The 18,547-nt window shown below is 53.5% G+C and overlaps 1 protein-coding gene across 4 annotated transcripts in view; it reads right to left on the bottom strand.

The window, feature by feature from the left end:
* The window catches only part of PLCG1 (phospholipase C gamma 1), a 50,238-nt gene that overhangs the window by 21,843 nt on the left and 9,848 nt on the right, over positions 1-18,547 (bottom strand). For all 4 annotated transcript variants that reach the window (XM_075059352.1, XM_075059368.1, XM_075059360.1 and 1 more), the window contains exons 2-4: positions 4,824-4,976; positions 3,673-3,766; positions 3,069-3,116 (exon numbers count right to left, since the gene is read on the bottom strand). In XM_075059352.1, coding sequence (XP_074915453.1) covers positions 3,069-3,116; positions 3,673-3,766; positions 4,824-4,976 — 295 coding nt within the window. The remainder of the gene's footprint in view (positions 1-3,068; positions 3,117-3,672; positions 3,767-4,823; positions 4,977-18,547) is intronic.

Genomic DNA, 18,547 nt, shown 5'->3' with positions numbered 1-18,547 from the left:
GGGGTCTGCAGCAGCAGGACCGGCAGTAGGCATCAGGCTCGAGACTCGCTGGAGCCAGTGCCCGGCTCCGGTGACGCTGGGCTGTTTCACAGGGAAGTGTTGGACCACAGCAGTGCTCATCGATGCGACGGCACCAGGGGAGGTGAGAGCAAAGCCTGTAAAAGCTGTGACCAGCATTTCCCCCTCTGCTTCAGTAGGAGGATGGGGTATGGAAGGATTTTGTTTACTGTGTGTTATTAATAATGTTAAAGTGTTGGAGACCTTGGATAAACAGCTTGGTAGTATTTTGAGACTAGAAAGTAATAGCCAAATAAACAAACTAATTTCTTCTATGGAAGTTTTTTAAGGTGTCATGACAAACAGGCCAGAGGACAGATCCAGCCTTCTCACAGGGGATGAAAATGTTCCCCACCCCAGCCTCCAGCGCTGTAACTCTGCTCCCAGCCATGGGGAGCTCTCCTAGCCAGAGGTGAAACAGTCTCCTCTGCAGCAGTTAGGAAAAAAACCCCAGCATCCTGTTATCCTCCTCTTTCCACCTAACCTCCCTTGGAAAAACAAATACCCAAAGGCCCAGCAGCCAGTGAAAACAGCCAACATCTGCCGGCATGCTGGAAGGTATGCACAGGCACCCAGCCGGGAGAAGGCGGAAAAGAAAGGGCTCCAGCGCAGGAGGCTGGGGTGCAGGGCGAGAGTGGGGTACATGAATGCCAGGAATGATTTCTTCAGCTGCCAAAAACCTGCCCGTTCTGGAAAGGACCAAGGACAGTTTGCAAAAGAAGTGTTTTTTAAAAAAACCACAACTCACTGTTTCCTTTTCAAAGCCATTTCCAGGCTGAGAAGCAAAAGCAAAGAGCCCAGCGACACCAAAGTTAATGCTGAAACGCCTCATATCGGCAAAGATTTCATCCAAGAGATGTATATGCCCCATAACTGCTGCCTCTACTTTGCAGAAAACACACAGATGCTTATAAAATGGGGAGACCCCAAATCTTTCCACATTCCCCCTCTATTGCTATTTTGCTCCTTTTGCTGCCTGGGCTGGAGCAGCAGCTCTTCTAATTAAGCAGTTTGCATTGAAACCTCTCTGCTTGGTTGACAGGTAAGGAATATATTCTATTTTGCTACCTTAATTCTAAATGCTAATAGAAAGGTGATACTGAGAAAAACAACAAGAGAGATGCAACAGGCTGTCTTTCAGCTCTGCTGACCGTGCCTCGGGCAGATGAATCTATACATGCAATCTCTTTTGTTCTGTCGGGATGCCATTTCATGAGTTTTACTATATAACCAGCTGAGAAAAAGGACCAATTTTTTCCATTTCTCCTGCATTCATCCTCCAAAACCCTGACATGGGCAACCCTGCACCTGCCTCAGTGCTCTCCATTGCTGAATTCAGAAATATTACACCCGGTCACCACTGAAAACCAGTACACTGCGTATAAAAGCCAAGCCTGGGTTTGAAAGGTGTGTGGCATATGCAGAACAGCTGCAACAGATTAAAGGTGCCTCTCCTTCCCTTTCTGCCTCTGTGAGGATTTATCCCTCCTCCACAAAATCCCCGTGCACCCAACAGTGCTCTTGCCAGGCCACGATATAAATCATTGCAAAGGCAAAAACGTCCAATGCAGCGGGATTTCCCCCACTCAACACACTCCCACTCTGCTCCGAGATGTGGACAGGTTGAATTTAACCCCCGGCTGCCCGACAGCAGGGCCATCTGCCTGTCCTGGCTGTCACAGGGCAGCACGCTGCAGCTGGGAGGGAGGGACACAGCGGTGGGGACCAAAGCGGCATGAGAGGACCTGTTCGCTTCTCCTAACGAGTACAGAGCAGTGATGTCTGCCTGCCGATCCACAGGACCAACCTGTCTGACCGCAGTCACCCACGGGTCCCCAGCGGCATGCCCCTGGCACTGACTGCCAGGTTTGTGGGGTGAGTTTCTTGGCAGGAGCTTGCTGCAAGGATGAGAAGGACTCCAGAGCTCAGGGTGAAGCATGGAAATCAGTAGCAGTGTGAGATCAATGGCGTTGACAGGGATCAAGCAAAGGATGCTCTGGAGCCCAGAGATCTGCCAGTGCACTGCAGGGAGCCCTGCCTGGGCACCTGGGCACATAAAGGGGGCAGATGTGGCCCGGGTGCTCCACCACAGCTGGGGAACATGAGCTGATGTGCTAGCGGTGTCTCCAGCACTGTCTCCAGAGCAGGACTGGAGGAATCCCCTTACCCCAGGGGAGCACAGTAACATGGAAATTAATGCTGAAAGGTTAATGGGCTCAGTTAACATCATGGGGGAAAAGCATGTCCCAGGGATGAAAAGAGGCAAATAACAGCACCTCAGGAAGAGGAGACTGGCAGCTGGCGTGGGGCTGGGGAAAGCAGGCAACAGCAGTGGCAGCAGAAAGCAGAGTGCGGTGGAACTCGCCTCCTCAACAGAGAAACGTTCCTTCCCTTATCTCCTCATGACAGGTCATGACCCAATTCCCTTCCCTTATCTTCTCATGATGGGTTCAAGCGTGACATCTCACATGCTAGGACATCACTAAGCATTCAATCAAGAATCCCACAAGTAGTGGCCCTAGCCTAGAAGCCAAGCAGTGGGATGATCCACGGCCTCATGGACTTCCTGAGGACCACCAAACAGGGTGGAGAGTAACAAACACAACCCACTTCAGCCCTGACGGGGTGGCCACAGCCACTTGTTGGCTCTTTGGTGTCTGCTTCCTTGGATGATAACAGCTGGGGGTAAAGGTGTTTCACGGCTATGGGCTCTCAAGGTGTTACTGGGTCTAAACAGCTGGGAAATAGGTCATGGAAACAAGACAATTTTTTTTAAATGCTTTTTTAATTCAGTGAAAATCAGCCAAGGAAGTACTGCAACTTGGATTAAGGTTCCTTGGAAATGAAAATTAAAAACCTAAAGAACCCAACAAAAAATCCAAAGCAAAGGCTATGGTTTCAAGTCAAAGGTAAACCCTTCCAGCTCAAACCCTTCCAGCTCAAACCCTTCCAGCTCAAACCCTTCTGTGAACGTGCACATCTGTGCAAGCAAGGGTTTTCTCTCTTCTTACCTGTCTTCCCGGTTACGATCCAGTGAGTAGAACTGCTTCCGGAGCCACCTAAATGGAAAGGCACAAACACGCACACGCTTAGCCCCAGCTCCTCAACAACAAGCCCGTTTGGTTTGCTCCTGTCTCTGGAAGATGCTCAATGCCATGCTGCCCACTCTCACAGCCCTCCTTCCCACCAGAGAACTTGGCTCTGCTCCCCTTCCAGAGGCAGCCTACCCTATTTTCATGCAGGCAACCTGCCTCCCTTTAAAACTGTCTCTGCCTAAAAGCGAGTCCACAGATAAGAAAAACCCAAAGGTATTCTCTTCTACATGCCTCTACGCTGAATTGCTACAGATAATACAGGCCAGGCACACATAAAAACATCTGTTTCGTGGTAAAGCTCCTTTTCCCTGCATGCATGTGAGATCAAACTCTGGCCCTAGACGATGTAGCACAGCAGGTCAACAGGATGAAGCCTCTCGACTGCAGAGGCAGGAGTGCCAGGTCAGTGTGGCGCAGAGAGGGAATGAGATGTTGTCACTGTGCTCACCTTTTCCTGTCAAAAAAGGACGGAAAAGGGAAAAAAAAGAAAACAAGTGCAGGACAAGGACAAGTTCCTCACCTTTCAATCTGCAGGGGGGTGGCAGCCCTTAGAGTGTCTGCCACCAGCCAGTTCAACCCCTTGATCCACATATTGACCTCATCTTCTGAAGTGGCTGTGAAAAGTGCACAGAAGAATTAGGAGGAAGGGACATAGAAGCTGATCACCAACCCAAACCTCTTGGGACTATCCCCAGCATCTTATATCCCCTATTCCTTCCTTCATCCCCCTTCTGATAACAGGTCCCTCCCATGCAGATGCTCTGGCCGGCTCCTCTCCCTGCCGAGCTCCTGCTCCCCTCCTGTGGGATGTCTGTGGCTGCCTGGATCCTTGCCCCTGCTTGTTACACTCTCTCCTCCCTTCAGTTTGTAAGAGCTGGGGGGTTATCTTTGTCCCCAAGCAGTAATGCTCTGGCTGGCCTGGGTGACAGTTCTGTCCCTGTGTCCCGCAGCATTAGCCAAAAGGCAGATTTACCATGGATGTTAAGGAGGCAGCATGACTGCCTCCATCAGCACTCATCTACATGGGTTTTAAATAAGACACAAGACTGTTAGCAGAAAAAGATATTGTCCATCAGCTGAACAGCAGCCAGTAATTACGAGCCTGTCCACCATCTGAACAGGAGGAGACTCAACAGCATAAACCTCCCCTCTTTCAATAGCAAAACATAAGGCTGGGTGCTCCAAGTCCAGCTTAACTCAACAGACAAGGGGTTGAGGAAAGCTGAGACCTCAGAGGTACCGAGGCTTCATGAGTTTCTGTTTGCCACTGGCAGTATTTTCTCACTCAGAATTGCTAAGCAGAAGCGAGTGAGATTTTACCACTTCATGCATGGGGCCGGTTACCACAATGCAGCTGATGAACACCAACATGCCAAGCTGAGATAAAACACTTGAAATCAAGCACACATTTGAACTAGGGGCTTCAGTTCACCCAACTTTTGGGTGTACCAGGCAAATTAACTGACTTAACTAGCAGTTCAATGTGTACCCTTCAGGGAACCGGCATCACCTTCTTCCAAAGATACCTCCTCGGTGTGGTGAAAAGAACGTCTGCCCAGAGATATGTTCCAGCTCACTCATGGAAGGATGCATCGGAAGTTTGGGTCCTGTGGTGATGTAGTGCTTGCCCAACCCTGCCCTGGCACAGCCCTGGGGCCACAAGTGCTTTACCTTGCAAGCTGAGGGTCTTCAGCCGGAATTCTGTGCCATAGAGGACAACAAAGCAGTGGGACTGGTCCGGTCGGAAACATGGATCCTCCTGGTACCGGTCAAAGTCACGTGAGTTTTTTCCTGGACGAATCTCTTTGATTTCACGAATATCCACTAAGAGAAAGGGAAAACAAAAGGGGAGTTCAGCTAATAGCTTGAAATTCCCATGAAGATGGAAGAGGAGGAAGGGCATGGATAAAGTGGTTTCAGTCATCTGAAGAGCTGGATCACCACCCATTACATGGTGGCAGATCCAGGCATGCCTACGGCACTGGGGTACCAGGCTCTGAACAGCAAACTGTGTTTCCCTGGCTATGCTGGAAAGCAAGGATGTGACGGCTGCCCCGGCCCAGGCAGAGAGCTGCCAGACATCCAAGGACAGTGGGGAGGTGCTAGGGATGGTGTCTTGTAGAAGGACTCACTGCATTCAGGCAACAAGTGACCATCACAGCAGCCTCCCAGTCCTCTCCTGCCACTGCTGATGGCACAGGCTGAAGAGGCACCCAGAGTTCTAGCACAGCATCGCCAGTCTGGTCCTCAGCGCAGCCACGGGTGCCCAGGTCCTCCCTGAGAAGCTGCCCACACTTCTCACCTCTGACAAGCCCTTCAAGAGCCCCAGCTTGCTCCTCAACCTTTCAAAGCAGGACGGAGATCTTGCCGCTTATCTTGCACATCTCTCTTGCGGCACGCATGTGGTTGTGCATGCACACAAGCCTGTAAGCACAGCCCCTTCTTACCGGTTCCCTAGGAAGCCTCCCCAGCCACCCCCACTGCCCCTTTCACCTCTGTGTCCCCCAAGAACAGTTGGGTGTCTCACCCACGGCAATCCCCAGGCACGATGAGCAGAGGGCAGTGCTACCGCTACTGCAACCTCCTTTGCCCTTTAGCTTCACACCTCACACTTTCCTCTTCCTCCACCCAACACACACCTGCAAACTGCACTTTTTTGCTTTCGTCTTTCAGGACAGCAACTTTTTTTTTTTTTTTTAAAGAAAGTTTTTCTACAGTAGTTAACCCTCTGAGGGCACAGCCTCCTGCCCAGCTGGATGAAATCCTGTTTGCAGCTACCACAACTTACTAAAACCATAGATTTAAGATCCACTCCTCTCCAAATTCAAGTTAGATACTGAAACTTGAGTTGATTCTTTGTTTAAACAACTTGATGGTGCCCCTGCCTCCCCCCTCCTCACTTTCACCCTAAATTATGTCTGCATTTTCTAGCATCTCCCCCCTGCCCCGTTAGGATCCTCCCAGCTCCTCTGAGCAGCACCAGGATGCCCAGGGCAGTCCCTGCCTTCACACACGTGCCATCTTCACCAAGAAAACTCTGTCCTTCCCTAGCCAAAGAGGGTTGAAACGTTTATCACCTCTGGGTGGTGTTCAGAAGGCCACAGAAGAAAGCACAGTGCAAGGATCAACCAAGCCCAAACTCTGGAGATCCAGTTGTGGTGAATCTGCCACAGCTCTGGAGCAGATTTGACTGCAGCAACCCCCACCATGCTTCCAGGCAGAATCCGCCTCCCCACCTTACTGCCAAAGACCTTCCAGAGAGAAAACATTAGAAAAAGCATGAAAACAGCCAAATCTCTGGAGATCATTTGAATTGGAGACACCACCAGGGAGGTCTGGTATCAACAACTTAAATATACACAAGCTGCTGGTCAGAACTAGAGCTGAGGGAGGTGGGATAACAGCTCAGGCCTCCCACCTCTCACAGTTTTGTACCGTACACATCAAATGAGTCCCATGGACTTCATTTTTTAAAAAATGGCTTCTTTTTGAACCTGTGGCAGTGGCAGAGGGGGTTATTGTCAGGGGGCAAGCCCAGATTGCAGAGGAAAGCTCAGAAAGTTGCATCTCTCACCAGATGGGAGACAGCAGGGTCCCGGGGCTTGAAGCTGGTAATTCAGTTGGACAGCATGTTACCCTGGCCAGGGCTGGGGCCGGTGACTCCAGAGAGCTGTGCTTATGTTTATTATCCTCGTGCACATCCATAATGTCAACATGCTTCCTCCAGGGAATGGCTGAAGAGGGCAAGATGAACGGCAAGCAACCAAGCCGTGGTCAAATGAAACCCCCAGATGGTGCCCACCAGATGATGGCTCTGGCAGGGCAGGCAGCACCACCATCACATCAGGCTTCTGGGGCACGGGGACAGCATCGTTCTGAGGATATTCCTTAGGTTATAGGGCTGGTGTCACACCTCAGCAGCTGTCCCTGGTAGGCCAACCCAAAGGTGACCAAGCGTAAGGCAGCGGTGTGACCACAAGGGACAGCCCGGGGTGGTGAGAGCCGACCCAGGCAGGTCTTGGCAGCGGACGGCAGGACAAATCCAGACCTGGGGCTGGCGAGGGGGCAGACCTGACTGGCTACACATGCGGGTGGTGAATCTGATGGTGCAGCTGCAACATCAACCTGGCAGCTTCAGCTGTGGCTCGTGGAGAAGAGGAGCAGCTAACTCCAACCAGCTACCTCGGAGCTGTGCTTCTCTGCAAACGGCAGCTGTGAGCATGCCAGAGCATTAAATGCCAAGCCAGGAGAAGGACCTGAAGAGATGCTGGTAAGGGAGCATCTTGCAGCCTCCCTCCCCAGAGGAAATTCTGGGAAAAGACTCTCATTGCCATAAACCAAAGAGAAAATAACAACAGCAACAAGAAAAAAAACCCCAAACACAACAAAAAACACCAAACGCAAGAATCTTTGGTTCCTGGAAAAATAGTTTCTTAAATGCTCAGGGGAATCAAATAACAACATTTCTGAGTCACGTTTCCAAAGCAGATGATGCTTCTGAGCAATGCGGGACGGAGATTACTGCAAACCTGGCGTGTAATTCTTCCCAATTAAACTCTACTTACGGCACTCACTGTGGATCGACTCACCTTTCATTTCAAATTTACTGCAGTTTAAAACTAGACAGAAATGCGACCTGCTCCTCACCCACAGCAGCAGCTGACAGCAAGCACTGAACTGCATTGCGAGATGATGCTCACTTGAAATGAACACCATGGCAAGCCAGACGTAGGGCCTGACTTTGGGGGGACTCGTACACCTGACACGAGGAATGTGGGATCCTCTCTCGGCAGGATGCACCGTGCAGCACCATGGGGGCGCATCTGGAGACGATGGCAGCCTGCTCATTGCCTGACACAGGACATATCCAGACTGACCACTGCAATAACCCTACAAAGCTCATCAACTTGGGACAAGAGCACAGACAGACCCAGTTCCCTGGGGCTGCAAAGGGAGGACAGACAAGCTCCCTAAAATAAGCAAGGGTGTGACTTTCAAAGGCATCACCTACCCTTTGGAAATAAGCTGGCTAGAAGTTCAAACATTAGCACGCCCTGCCGTAACCTGCCCATGTGCTCACATCCTTAGTGACACAGCATGTTATTTTAGCCCTTAAAAACCTGTATCACAGTTAAGGTCTTTGCATCCAGGACATGCACAGCAGGGCTGAAGACTAATCCTGTCTTTGAAGGATGCAGGGCTTGACCAACACAGTGGGGAAAGAACTGGCAGTTGGGTTTTCAGAGTAGTTTACCAGGCAGTAACTACTGAAGGAAGGTGACAAAATATTAATGGCCTTCCTTTGCATCACGCTGCAAGCGTCCCATCTCTCCTTTGGGATGCCGCAGCATGCTAACTATGCCCTGCACTCACCTCTCGCTGCATGGAGCACCGGTGGGTTAGTAAGTAAGTAGTAAGACAGAGCTATTGTTACAAACTGCATACCTAAAATCCACCACGCAATGGGGAGAGCCCTGGAGCAAGTGAGGTGCTTATCAAAGACAGAAGCACGCAGGGAATTCCTAGGGCGAAGGGCAGCCTCAGTGAGGACCATGCACCTGGAGGCAGCAGGGCAAAAACCTCCAGCCCACGCATGCTTGCAGCTGCTTGCTCATCTCTCTCATCCTCCCAAACATGCCCGCATGTGCCGGGGAGAAGGCAGTTTAGGATTTGGTTTGTGCAGCTCTCTTCTTGCCGCAGAGCAGCAGATCAGCCTCTCGAACCCCGCTGTCTCTACTGACTCAAATACCTTCCCGGCCCCCTTGCAGCATGAAAGGAAATGACTCTTAGCAGGAAGAGCGGCGAGCGCAAATGCCACCATCCTGACCAAGCAAGTGCTGAAACGCTGCTTCCCTGCACCGACCCCTGCCTCCCTCCCACCACAGGTCCCCCCTCCAGCACCCCTCTGCCAGCACAGGACCAGGAGCCACCGTGCACGGGGGAAGAGGAGATGAAGACGTCTTGCTACACCTCAGGTCTTGCTAGGGTTCCCTCTCGCCGATTTTGCTTGTGTCAGCTCCGCCAGTTGCTGCAGCTCCTGGGGGTAACCCCAGCTTTGCACAGCACCAGCCGGGGCCCGCTGCCGCAGGAGCGCGCAGCTGAGCGGTGCACAACCTGCTCCGGGTGGGTTTTGCAGCCTGGGCTGAGCACTGCTCAACCTCAGCCTTGCTACCAGCAGAAAGCCTGCAGGCAACCTTGTGACCAGCTCGCGGGCCCGCAGGCAACGGCGGCAGAGCCTACGAACCCCATCTCCCCTTGCCCTCCCGCGGCTCGCACTAACTCCTCTCTCCCACACCCGGGTGCCACTCTCCCCATCCTCCCGCCTGTCCCCCTCCCCATCCTCCCGCCTGTCCCCACCACCGCCACGGCCGGCCACGTTATTCCAGACAATAAACCCAACTCCAACCCGTAACTCTTTCCACTGCAGCGTGCAAGAGCCCCAAGTCAAACGCAGCCATCTCCACACACCCCAGCCACCTTCCTGCGGGTAAACAGGAAACCCAGCGCCCACGACAGCCTCCCTGCCTTCCCAGGCTTGGGCCACCTTTGTCTTTTAATCCCCCCCCGCAGCACGCTCCCACTGCCGCTGCTGCAGCAAGTGCCGTTGGCTGCTGATCCCATAGACTTGGATCTGCTCGCCAGGGCCTGCGTTTACTCGGGCAGAGCCCTGCGGCTGTGCGAACCTGCAGGGAGGGTCGCGGGGGGAGCCCGGACCCCCCAGGGCAGGCAGGCAGGCGGGCAGGCAGGGGAACCTGGCAGCCAGCCTCGAGCAGGGAGTGGAAATTAAAAAGGCGAGGGCAGACGAGTGGAGGTGAGCTGGAAGCACAGCAGAGGTTCCCTATGAGTGCAATGAATGGAGAACTGCAGAGCGCACGCTGGAGATGACGTCTAACCACCGCTCTACCACCCCCAGCACCAGCAAGCTCCCCAGGGGAGAGGTGGCGTGGGCTCCACGACAGCAGCCCACGCGTCCCACCATGGGTCTGCACCTTGGGTCCTTGCTGGGAAAGACCTACCAGGGATGCGGCCAAAGACTAGGGGATGAGCGTCTGGTGGGGCCACATCTCCTCCTCCCCAAGCTACCCTCTCCCAGAGCATGCTGTGGAAAGGAGCAGTCGCTGCAGAAGGTAGAAACCGGTCTTCATCCCATGCAGCCAGCGGCAAGAGGAGGAAGAACTTGGTGCCACAGAGATGGTGGAGGTGGAGGGAAGCTCTCTGCAGTCTGGCAGGGCTGAGATGTCTCAGAGCAGGGACCAGCAGCAAGCGGGGAGAGATGAGCAGCGGATGAGACGGGAGGCCTGGAGCACGCTGGCCATCCTCCAGCCCTCCCGGGCGGGCGTGCAGGCAGCAGCCAGGAGAGGCTCTGGGAAGGAGGCAGCAAAGCCCATCCAGCCTGGAGATGCTCTAATCTCCTCACATGGTTCCACGTTGCAAGCTGAGCCGTGCCGTGGCCGTGCAAACAGGTTGTGCCCTTCACACCTCCCAAACTTGCCCCCAGCCTACCACCAGCAGAAAGGTCTGGCCCTCCACTTTCCCAGCACTTTAAAAAAAAAAAAAAAAAAAGACACGGTCACATTTCTGGGCAAAGAGCCTTCCCTTCAGCAGGAGTGGGTTGCATCAGAAAGAAAAAGCTGACCCCAGATCCACCCCCCGCACCATTTAAGAAAAAAAACAAAACAAAACAAAACCCCAAATTACCCTCTGGTTACATGAAAACCAGATCCACCCTTAAAGTCATTTAAAACCGAAACTTCGTCCAAGCCTCGTTTAATCGCTGATGGATAGGGTGTTGTAATGTGTAAGGATAAAGACACCCTGGAACGGGCTCCGAGGATTGCAAAATCTCCACCTCCACAGGATTTTTGGAAAGATGTAAAACTGATTAAATTAAACAAACAAAAAAAAAGCTGAAAAAAAGAGTGTTTAGCCCAGATTACCTTCCAGGATGGATTTATCAGGGACAGCCTCTAATAAAACCGCCTCAACAAGCATCACTCGGTGCAGCGTGTCTCCTTGGGGACAAACGGTGCAGTGACAGCCACATGGTCACTCCCAGCCCAGCTCGACCTTAGCTGTTTGACACAGATTGATCCTGCCCCGGAGCAGCAGCAAAGCCTCCAGGCTACTCACTCTGGCAAAGGAAAAGAGTTTAAAAAAAAAAAGCCTTCCGGCTATTTAACGTTGTGGATCCCACTGAGCACAATCCTGTGGTCATCCCCAGCTTTCCCATCACTGCAAGAGGTGCTGGCCAGTCAGGCCCCCAGGGAAAAGCTACCGAGGCAGAAAGAGGAAAAAAAAGACACGACTTATATGCGCATGTGGGTAAAAATAAGAGAAATCTATTATGCAACAGCACGGAGAATAAAGTAGCGCCATCTCCCTCTTAACAATTCAGTGGAAGCCCCCTGAAATGGACATTCAGGCCAGCACTAGATATCAGGAGCTGCAGGAGTCTGGAGGAGGACCGCAGCCAACCTTCTCGTGCCGGTGATCACCAGCTGGTTTATCACTCCACGAGCAATCCTGCCCAGCCCGGGGCTGCTCCGCACCCACTCAATGCTTCGGATTTGCTGACTGCAACCCAACACCGCTCAGGAAAAAAAAAAAAAAAAAATCCAACCAAAAATCCCCAATGATTTCAGGGGAACAGTCAAGCGTGTGCTAAGTGCTTTGCTGGACAGGGGCCAGAGCCTTCAGCACCTCGCAGTCTGGAGCCCCGTTGCCTGCCCTTCACTGTTTATCAAGCCCCTTCTGCCTGCAAAGCTCCGGGCGAGCCCGGCTTTCGTCCATGCATGGATCCATCCCTGCGTCCATCGGGGGTGCTGGAGGAATCGGACAGACAGTAACTATCTGAGCTTGAATTTGGCTGGACTGCAAAAATTAAGGCGGCTCTTACAAAAGGCACATTGCATTCGTAATGATGCAAAAAAGTGGGGTCCTCCACTTTATATCCCCTCTGCAAGAAGCAAAGTAGTAACCCCAACCTATTAAAAACATATTTCAGAGGGAAAAGCTGTGCGTCTCTCATTAGTATAGGTTTTACAGTGATGATAGCTCGACCTCTCAACCGCACAAGCTTCCCTTAATAGAGGAGACTAAGGCAGACAGTGTAATGGTGAATTAAATATCTCTGCACAGAGACGCAGCGATGAGGTTACTGCATCCTCCTCCCAGCCATGCTCACTGCTGCGCCTGCCATCAGCATTGCTGTGCATCAGCTATCAGGTTTCCGAAGGACAATCCCATGCCATTAACAGATGGCTTATCCATCCAGACAGGACAACAAGAAACCAGCTGAGGCCTCTAATTTGACCTTACTGATTTTTTGGAGGGCAGGAGGCTGAGGCATCCGTAGAGGCCAACATAAACACCAAACCAGCAGTGCCCTGTGTCCCAGTGAATCCCTCATCCTCTGTGAACTAAAATTGGCCATGCTGCCCTTTTAACTACTGTCCCAGGGAGGGACACAGCCACCCTAGCGCTCAGGGGACCATCGGGTCCTACTGCTCTTGTTGCTGCAACATGCAGGTACCTCTCCTACCTCAGGAAAAGACGCCGGTAAAGCTATTTTCCCCTCCAGACTCAACTCAGTTGTGTCTCTGGTTGCTCCAGCAAATTGCTTCATCTCAACTGCTACCTGCATCAGCAAACAGCAATTTTTGCTCTGAGCCACCGCATTTTGCTATGAAGCAACTGTTGCATTAGCTCTACCCCAGAAGCAGCAACAACTGCGCCAGAAAGCACCTTGGGAGGGAAGATGCTGGGAAAAAAAATAGCTCAGTGGGCTGGAGATGGGACAACAGGGAGCTCCCCTTAGCCAGGATGACTGGGACTAGCCTGGATCCCAGCTCAGATCCTGGCTCACCTCTCAGCGATCTCCGTCAATCAGCGTCGAGCAGGAGGGTTTGGCAGAGAGCTTAAATGCTGCCCTGGGAGCCAACACCTCTGCCCAGGCAGCGCGCACCGGGCAGCCCACGCAGGGCACGCAGGGACGCGCCGGCTGCTTTGCGCAGCTGCTGTGTGGGCACCGGTGTTTCCTGCCCGCACCTCCGGCTGCCGCTGCCTCCGCTGCACCCCTGGGCCACGTGTCCTGCGGCTTCTGAGCTCCAGTTCCTCCCTCCCCTGTCCCCCCCCAAATCCTTATCAACTGCAGAGGAAACTAGAGGAGATGCGCAGGGAGATTAGGAGATGCTACGCAGCTGCATCACTCTGCGGGTCAGAGGAGAGGATGCGAGGAACCGCCCTTCCCTCCATCCCACCCACCCACGCTACGGGCTGGAGCAGAGAGGCAAAGGTTCTGCCCTGCTCCTACAGGGCACTGTGGACTTCTCCCCAGGCTGACCCAGACCTTGCTGCTCCACCAGCTTTAGCCTCGCGCAGGTGGCCTTCGAGAGCTCACGAACACCCTCCCAGTGCTAGAAGCAGAGATGGCCGTAGGCTGGCAGCTGCCTGTCCTGTATCGTCAGCACATCTCTCCCGCTCACTCTCGGCTGCAAGAAAACGTAAGTTAAAAAAACCAAAGCTGATCCCCCAAGTGAGTGAAGCAGGATGCTGTTATCTCACAGCCTCTGCCCACAGCCCAGCCCAGCCGGGGGATGTAAAGGCTGGCAGTTTCCACCCTGCTGGTCTCAGCCTCCCAGGGACAACTTCACACTCAGACCCAGCCAGCCTGAGCCACCTCCCTGCCAGCACTGCCACCGCGTCTGTCACCACCGCGCTGCCTCAGCGCAGCTGAGGAGGTGGCACTGGACCCACCTCTACCCCGGGTGGGCTGCATGACTTTGGGCAAAGCACTCCAGCTCCTTCCCCAGCCTCCACTGCGCAGCCCCCTCGGTCATACCCCTGGAGCTGTGGGGACGGAGAGAGCGTGTCACCAGGGGAGCGCGTCAGCCCAGAGCATCTGCTACAAATGCCACACCGGTATGTCCATCCCAGAGCCAGACAAGAAACCACAACAGCAGGTAAAGCAAAAGAGCAGGGGTGGGACGCTGATGCAGAGACACGGTCACTTGTTGCAGTCACCGCCCAAGCCCCTGAAGAAGCGCCAGGAGTCCCCCAGCCCCAAAATCCTTCTACATCCCACGAGCAGCCCTGCCTCTGGGCACCTACAGCTAACACCTCTCCAACAGGGAGAGGGAGGAAGAGACGCTTGGGAGAAATGGGGCAGGATGCATTGGGGGAAGTCTCCTACCCAATATCAGCTAATGGCCAGCAGTTAATTAGCACGGTTATTACAGGGAACATCTCCACCCCCCTAGAGGGACCAGCTCTCCACTCTCCCGGCTGCTGTCTCCCCTCAGGCTGTTTTGCTGCCAGCAGGGCCTTTGGCAGGGGTGTTTGCAGGGCACACGGGGGGCTTGCTGGATGCAAAAGGAAGTGTTGGCCCAGGCTCTCCTCCCTGAGCAGATGAACTTCTCATATGGGATGCTACAGTCCCGCTGACTCTCCCAGTCCCCACCAAGCTTTCTCCCAAATCAGTGGAAATGGAGCATCCCATGCAAGCTGGTCACTGGGGCTCCCTTCACAGCCCAAGGAGGGATGGGCATTTCAGTCCAACCCTACACAAGCATACAAGGTAGGTGGGAAGAAACTTCTTAGGAGACACATCTCTTCCACGACAACTGGAGAGAACACATCTGGCCCATGCCTCTTCTCTGGGGTGGCCAGCAGGAAACACTGCGGGAATAGTGAAGAACAGAGCGAGCCCATTTGATATCTCCCCCCAGATACCCTCCCACCATCCAACACTTTGCAGTTTGGGGTCTCTCTTAGAGGTTATCTTATCTGTCTACAGTAGGGCACGGGCACCCAACTTTAGGACAGCTGCTATGAGGAGGGGTGAACCCCAAGCAGCATGAATAGTCTGCAAAGTATGAAAGCAGAGTCACAGTTCACGATGCAGAATTCACCCAGCACAGCACTGGGTCTGGGAAGCACAAACATTCCCCTTGCTGGACACCAGCAATCCCGAGGGAGGGAATGACACCTCACCCTGTCCCTACAGCTACCTGTGAGGGTAGCGGTGGGGAGCTTACAGAGACAGGCAACTTGATGGCAAACACCAGGCGAGAGCCCCAGCGATCCCTCTCCCAGGAGGCTTCGGTGCTCCCTCTTGTCCTCCACGGAAATTTTGTCTGTGTGAAGTTGTAGGGTTTTGTACCAGGATTTCTGGATTCTACCAAACCCCAGGCTGGACACCCAGGGCTGCTGGTCATATCTACTCTAATCTGCAAGGCTGGCACCCATGAGAGCCCTGGACTTATTGCACCTTCACCACACAGGACATGGGAACACATTTCCACCCCAAATACAAGCAGAGCTACTCCCGCTAGGGTAAAGCCCCGGTTTCTGCTTGCACAGATGCTGCCCTGAAGAAGTCGGTGTCCCTTCCCCAGATGAATTAAGGCTGGCGGCAGCCAACGGAGCTACCCTTAAGTCATCAGCCTGGTCTGTTTGAGAGGCTCAAGCTTCCACTGACTCAAATGGAAAGGGGAAGCTCAGCACCAGTCCTTCTGGACAGACAGTCTGCCTAGGGATGGCTCTGTAAGCCACCCCCAAGGTGACCTTTTTGCAGCATGGCTTCAAGGGCTCCATCCCCCTCAGCCCTGCCTGAGCGAGAAATGTAATGACCTTACAGAAGCATAATAAAGCGGTGGGAGGATGGGGGAAGCTGAAGGTCTGCAAGCACAGCTCCTCCAGCCTGCCTCTCCCGCTCTGCCTCCCTCCCAGGCAGATGCGCGGCAGTAAGGAGATCTGAGAGGTGCTGCAGAGGGCAGGGATGGATCGATGGGGGCACCCGACACAGCCCTGTGTCTCGGCATGGAAGGGGGTGAGACGCTCAAGGAAGCTGCTCCCTGGGCAGGTGTCTCCCGTCAAAGGGCCCAACAGGGAGCCCTTCTGTGCAACATCCCCACATCCCTCTCCTTCAGCTTACAGGGTCGCTGAAGTCCCCGGACTCTCAGCCAGCTGGAGGACACCTACTCACTGCCAGCACTGCCCGAGCGGGGAAGCGGATGGGACCAAGCAGATTGGCAAAAAACAAGCAAGAAAGAAGGGCAGACATGGCAATCCAGAGGTTCCTGAGTGCACAAGGCAGTCGAAGGTACAGCTCACCAGCTTACAGCCTGACAGCCGGGAGCTTGGCAGGGCCAATGAGGAAGCCCTGGCAGAGGTGGATCTGGGGACCTGGGTGTCCAACAGCAGTAAGCTCTCCTTGGAGGTCTTTGGGGATTTTTGCACCCAACATAGGTGCTTTCTTGATTCTTTCATGCCCGGAGAGTCATGCCCCACCACAAAGCAAATGGAGACAAGAGTGACCACACACTGTCCCCAGGACAGTACAGGAGTGAAAACTGAAGGACAGAAAAGATTTGTCACACTGGCAGCAAGTGCCGGTGACATTCAGATGCCATGACTCAGTTTTCACCCATCCCACCAGCCGATGCAATCAAGTTTCCGTGACAGCAATTTAGCAGCAAAGATGACTGCTGGCCAGGCCATTCAGTGGGCAGCAGGGAGGTGGCTTGTTCCTGTCCCTACCAGGGCTTGAGCTCTTCAGTGTCAGGGTAAAGCTGGGAAGAGAAGAACAGGATAAAGATCCCATCTGCTGCTGAGCCATTTGAGGTCACCACAACAGCCTGACCTCTTCCCCTGCCATGCTCAACTCGAAAGCTCTTTTGAGACAGCAAGGACTGAGTATTCACTAAAGCACAGATGTGATTTCCAGATGTGTGCCCTCCCTTAGATCTCCCTGTGTGCCATTATCTGTGGGAGGGGCCCCAGAGGGCTGTACCGTCTCCACCGATAGCGCAGGGAGTAGCTGAGGCACTTTCTCGTGTCACCTCCTCCTCCTCAGATTCTCCACGTGAGTCCCTTCCACCCACCGTGCCATGAACCAGAGAAAGAGGCAGACGGAGTTACCAGAGCAGCGGCTGGAAAAATCAAACCTGCTCTGTCCCAAAGTGGTTAAAAATGGCAACAATGAATCTCCTCTTCCCTTTTCACCAGTTTTGCTCTATCTGCACTAACCACGATAGGACCACTGATGGTGCTGGCTTCACCTTCCATCACCAAGGCAAGTGTATGGTTGATAACCAGTCAATGGCATCTTCTTACAGCACCATCCAACTGAAGTTCCCCAGGCACTGAGCAGATACTACTTAAGCCACGCACCGCCCCAGCAGGAGACATTATCTTCAGTTTACGTGGGAGAAGCAGTAGCTCTTGGTGATGGTCTTCACACCAGGCTCCTCTACCACTTGGGTTTGTTTTTTCCTTAATGACCTCACCCAGGATTTGTTTGGTCCTCAGAACTTGAGACCTCCTCCTGCTTGCACACCGACCTGCTCCATGGTTCGTACAAAACCTGATGTGCCAATGCTCCAAAATTTCATGCCCTCATCTCTAGGCCTTTTCATAACAGGCCCAGAGTCTGAGCTGTTGGGGATTACAAGGACCATACTCCAACCAGCAGCAAGACCAGGCTGACACAAGGCATTAAATGACATACTAGAGGAAAAAAACCCAAAAGATAAAACCATTTCTGCTGCTTTGCTGAGACTTGGAGCCAAGTTGTGTCCCAGCAGAGCCAACTCCCTGCTGCCCAGCAAGCCTGGGGAGCCCAGCACCACTCAGGGTCTGCTCTGGGACCTGGGGCAGCTTTTTGGTCCTCTGAAGTTGAAGAGGGCTGCAAGCTGGCAAGGATTAACAGGACAAGGACTGCAGGCTCGAAGGAGGGGGTGGTATCCAAATTATCCCAGGATCTTGGCCAGAGGAACCAGAGGTGGATGAGTGACGCCTGCAGGACAGGCGCTGGCAGAGGTACCATAACGTGTGAGCAGGGGTACCAAAGCATGGCAGCTTGGAGAGACGAGGCAGCAGGCTCTCTGCTTCTGCTCTGGTGCAGCCCAGAAGCACAAGAGCCTTGCCCTTCACTCGCGCCGAGCAGGACCACGTCAGGCAGTGCCTGAACGCTTGGCAAACAAACCGAGCCAACCCCTACCCCACCTCTCCACCAGCTGGAAAGCAGATTTATGGGGTGCAGATTTACAGGGCAGGATGCCAAGGGGGTTAAAGTCCTCTGGGACATCCTGTGCTCCTGACACTGCTGAGCCCCTGCCCACAGCCACCCCAGTTATCTGACCTGGCTTACAGGCTGGGGACCGCATGTGTGGAGACACCCGCGGGAGAGGGTGAGAAGGAGGGATGAAAGATGCACCGGTACACGCAGGAGGGTTGTCCTTTAATCACAACATCACCCGGCACTTCTGGGAGCAAGTAAACAGGAAAAAGACTCTCAAGCAGCTGCTCTACTCAGCGTCCCCACGGGGCACACAGCCTGCCGGGACAGCCTTCCTTGACGTTCCCTCTCAGTGATGATTTCCAATGCCGGCCTG

This window comes from Buteo buteo, chromosome 2 (genome assembly GCF_964188355.1).
Source record: "Buteo buteo chromosome 2, bButBut1.hap1.1, whole genome shotgun sequence".
Classification (NCBI taxonomy): Eukaryota; Metazoa; Chordata; class Aves; order Accipitriformes; family Accipitridae; genus Buteo; species Buteo buteo.
The sequence above is the reverse complement of the archived record's forward strand: the minus strand, read 5'-3'. Positions and strand labels throughout refer to the sequence as shown.